This window comes from Marmota marmota, unplaced genomic scaffold (genome assembly GCF_001458135.2).
Source record: "Marmota marmota marmota unplaced genomic scaffold, marMar, whole genome shotgun sequence".
In the NCBI taxonomy this organism is placed as follows: Eukaryota; Metazoa; Chordata; class Mammalia; order Rodentia; family Sciuridae; genus Marmota; species Marmota marmota.
Genome location: NW_026007750.1, coordinates 9,218 through 12,555, shown reverse-complemented (window position 1 = coordinate 12,555; position 3,338 = coordinate 9,218). Strand labels below are relative to the sequence as shown.

General features: G+C 48.3%; 1 protein-coding gene across 1 annotated transcript; it reads right to left on the bottom strand.

Annotated features, from left to right (window-relative positions):
* Nucleotides 1-652: 652 nt before the first annotated feature.
* Nucleotides 653-3,332, bottom strand: LOC107133752 (transitional endoplasmic reticulum ATPase-like). The gene is given in 2 exon segments (XM_048797704.1): nt 653-2,356; nt 2,358-3,332. Coding segments are annotated over 2 exon segments (2,427 nt in total). The 5' UTR covers nt 3,294-3,332; the 3' UTR covers nt 653-865.
* Nucleotides 3,333-3,338: the final 6 nt, after the last annotated feature.

Genomic DNA, 3,338 nt, shown 5'->3' with positions numbered 1-3,338 from the left:
ATACACAGAAACACCACCTGTTACTACATGAATTTTTGGAGAAAAATACCCTATTCATACTAAATATTCAAGCACATTCCTACAAGTATTCATATAGGTACAACATCAGTTGGACACATCCCTGTACAACAAATACACTGCTCATATATACCCAATGAATATCTTACAGGCACAGACTCTGGAAAACCAAAAGTATACAACCAGTCATCTCTTGAACTACACAAAACAGACCCACATGAAATCCCACAGTTCTAAAATACACATATTCCATAACATCCAAAGACACAATCTATTTCTTTTTTTTTTTTCCATTTTGACCCAACGTTTATTGTCCTTTTAGAACATGTCAATTTTTGGTTTAAAAACTGCTTGTGATTAGTTTTCCAACAATAACTCAAAAGCATGTAAAATAAAATCAACCTACTCTCTATATAAACACCCAGCAACTGTGGCCCCTCACCCACCTACCCAGGTTGGCTCCGGGAAGGGAGGGCTCCGGCAGCATTGAGTGACGTGCAGATGCTTTACTGTAGGAGTCAGTGGTAATGCCTTGGTTCACACCCCACACAGGTCCCCTGCACTGCCCCAAACTACAAGAGAAATGGCGCAGGCCCAAAGGCCCAATTCTCTGTTGGTTAATTCACTCTCCACCTCCCAAAAGAAAATCACTTTTATTTTATCACTTTTGTTTTGTATTTTTTGCAACAAAAAACCCCCTGTCCAGAGTCTGACTGGTAGCTCAACTGTTCAGACTGAGAAATGGAGCAGGCCCTGGGCGCACCCCTGGTCCCTCCTGGGCAAGCGCCCCCACCCCCAGGGAACAAGGTCCAACCAGGCCAGCTCGCCACACGCTGGCCACCATCACTTAGCCGTACAGGTCATCATCATTATCTTCCGTGTACACACTGCCACCTGTGCCACCTCCACTGCCCTGACTAGGGCCAGCTCCACCCTGGTTCCCTGAAGGGAATCTGAAACTGCCAAAACCTCGACTCTGCTGAAGGGTTTGAGCAAACATTTCATACTTCCGAATGTCATTATCACTGACAGAACGACGGGCAAAGCGCATGGCTTCCTCAAAGTGATCTCTGCGGATCTCTGGCACTGGATCATCTTCTTCTACTTCCATGGCAGATGGGTTTGTCTGCCTCTCCCGTTCTCGCCTAATCTCACTCTCAATGGATTCACGAATGGCCAGCTTACAAGCACGTTGGCAAATCTCTGTCAGGTCTGCTCCAGAGAAGCCATTAGTCATCTTTGCCAGGAACTCCAAATCCACATCCTTGGCAACCGGGGACTTGCGCAGATTGGCCTTGAGGATGGCAACACGGGACTTCTCATCAGGCAGTGGGATGTAAATAAGCTGATCAAGGCGGCCAGGTCTTAGGATGGCAGGATCAATAATGTCAGGCCGATTGGTAGCGCCAATGATGAAAACATTCTTTTTTGTGGACATGCCATCCATTTCTGTCAGGATCTGGTTAATTACTCGGTCAGCAGCCCCACCACCATCTCCAATGTTATCACCACGAGCTTTGGCAATTGAATCCAGCTCATCAAAAAACAGCACACAAGGAGCAGCTTGGCGTGCCTTGTCAAAGATTTCCCTGACATTGGCCTCAGATTCTCCAAACCACATAGTGAGCAGTTCAGGACCCTTGATGGAGATGAAGTTGGCCTGGCATTCATTAGCAATAGCTTTAGCCAGCAAGGTTTTCCCACAGCCTGGAGGTCCATAGAATAGAACTCCCTGGGATGGTGACATACCAAACTTAAGAAATTTGTCTGGGTGTTCTACAGGATACTGGACTAGCTCCTGAAGCTCACGTTTGACATCCTCCAGGCCCCCAATGTCTTCCCAGGTTACCTGTGGCACTTCTACCACAGTTTCCCGCAGTGCTGATGGATTGCCCTGACTCAAGGCCCACCGGAAATCATCCATAGTCACTGCCAGGGAGTTCATGACTTCAGCATCAATGGTCTCATCCTCTAAGTCAATTAGATCCATCTTCTTGCGGATGGCCTGCAGGGCAGCCTCTGAGCACAGAGCTGCTAAGTCAGCACCCACATGTCCATGAGTCTCATTGGCTACCTGTTCCAGGTCCACGTCATCTGCCAGCTTCATGTTCTTGGTATGGATCTGAAGAATTTCCAAACGTCCTGTAGCATCAGGGATTCCAATATCTACTTCCCTGTCAAAGCGACCAAATCGCCGTAGGGCTGGATCAATGCTATTGGGTCTGTTGGTTGCTGCCATAACTATTACATGTGCTCTCTGCTTTAGCCCATCCATAAGGGTCAATAACTGTGATACGATACGCCGCTCCACCTCCCCATGAGTTTTCTCTCGTTTTGGGAGCAATGGCATCTAGCTCATCGATGAATATGATAGCAGGAGCATTCTTTTCAGCCTCCTCAAAGGCTGTACGAAGGTTGCTCTCAGACTCACCAGCCAACTTGCTCATAATCTCAGGACCATTGATCAGGAAGAAAAAAGCTCCAGTCTCATTTGCCACAGCTCGGGCAATCAAGGTCTTCCCAGTCCCAGGAGGTCCATAGAGGAGAATTCCCCGAGGAGGCTTCACGCCAATTGCCTTAAAGAGTGCAGGATGTCTCAGAGGAAGCTCCACCATCTCCTTTATCTGAGCTAGCTGCTTCCTACAGCCACCAATGTCATCATAGCCTACTTCATTCAAGGACTCTTCCTCATCCTCTCGTTTGATAGGCTCTCCTTCACAGTGGATCACTGTGTCTGGAGCAACAATGCAATAAGGGCTGGGATCTGTCTCCACTACTTTGAACTCCACAGCACGCATCCCACCACGGACAAGGAAAATGTCTCCTTTCCGGATGGGTCGATAAGCTTCCAGGAAGTACGGCTTAAGGTATACCTCAAAGAGATTGCCAGTGATGCCTTCCACTGTGTCATCGATGGGTAGCACATGGATACGTTTGCCGCACATGGATACGTTTGCCGTACATGGCTGGATGCTGATGACATCCCCTAGGCGTACACGAAGGTTATTCCGAACAACTCTATTCATCCGAATCTTCTCATCAGAACATGTGTCATCAGAAAGCACAATGCACACAGCTTCCCGCCTCTTCTTTCCTTTCAGCAACACTGTGTCACCTCGGAACAACTGCAGTTCATCCATCTTGGGCTGGGACAAGGATACCACACTGTTGTCCTCATTGATGGCTTCATCAACAATCAACCCATTGGGACGGTTCTTCTGTTTAAGAATGGCTGTTGATAAGTCATCACCCTTTGAATCGGCTCCAGAGGCCATGGCGCGCGCCTCTCCCGGTCGGCAGCTGTGGCGGCCCGCGGGTAA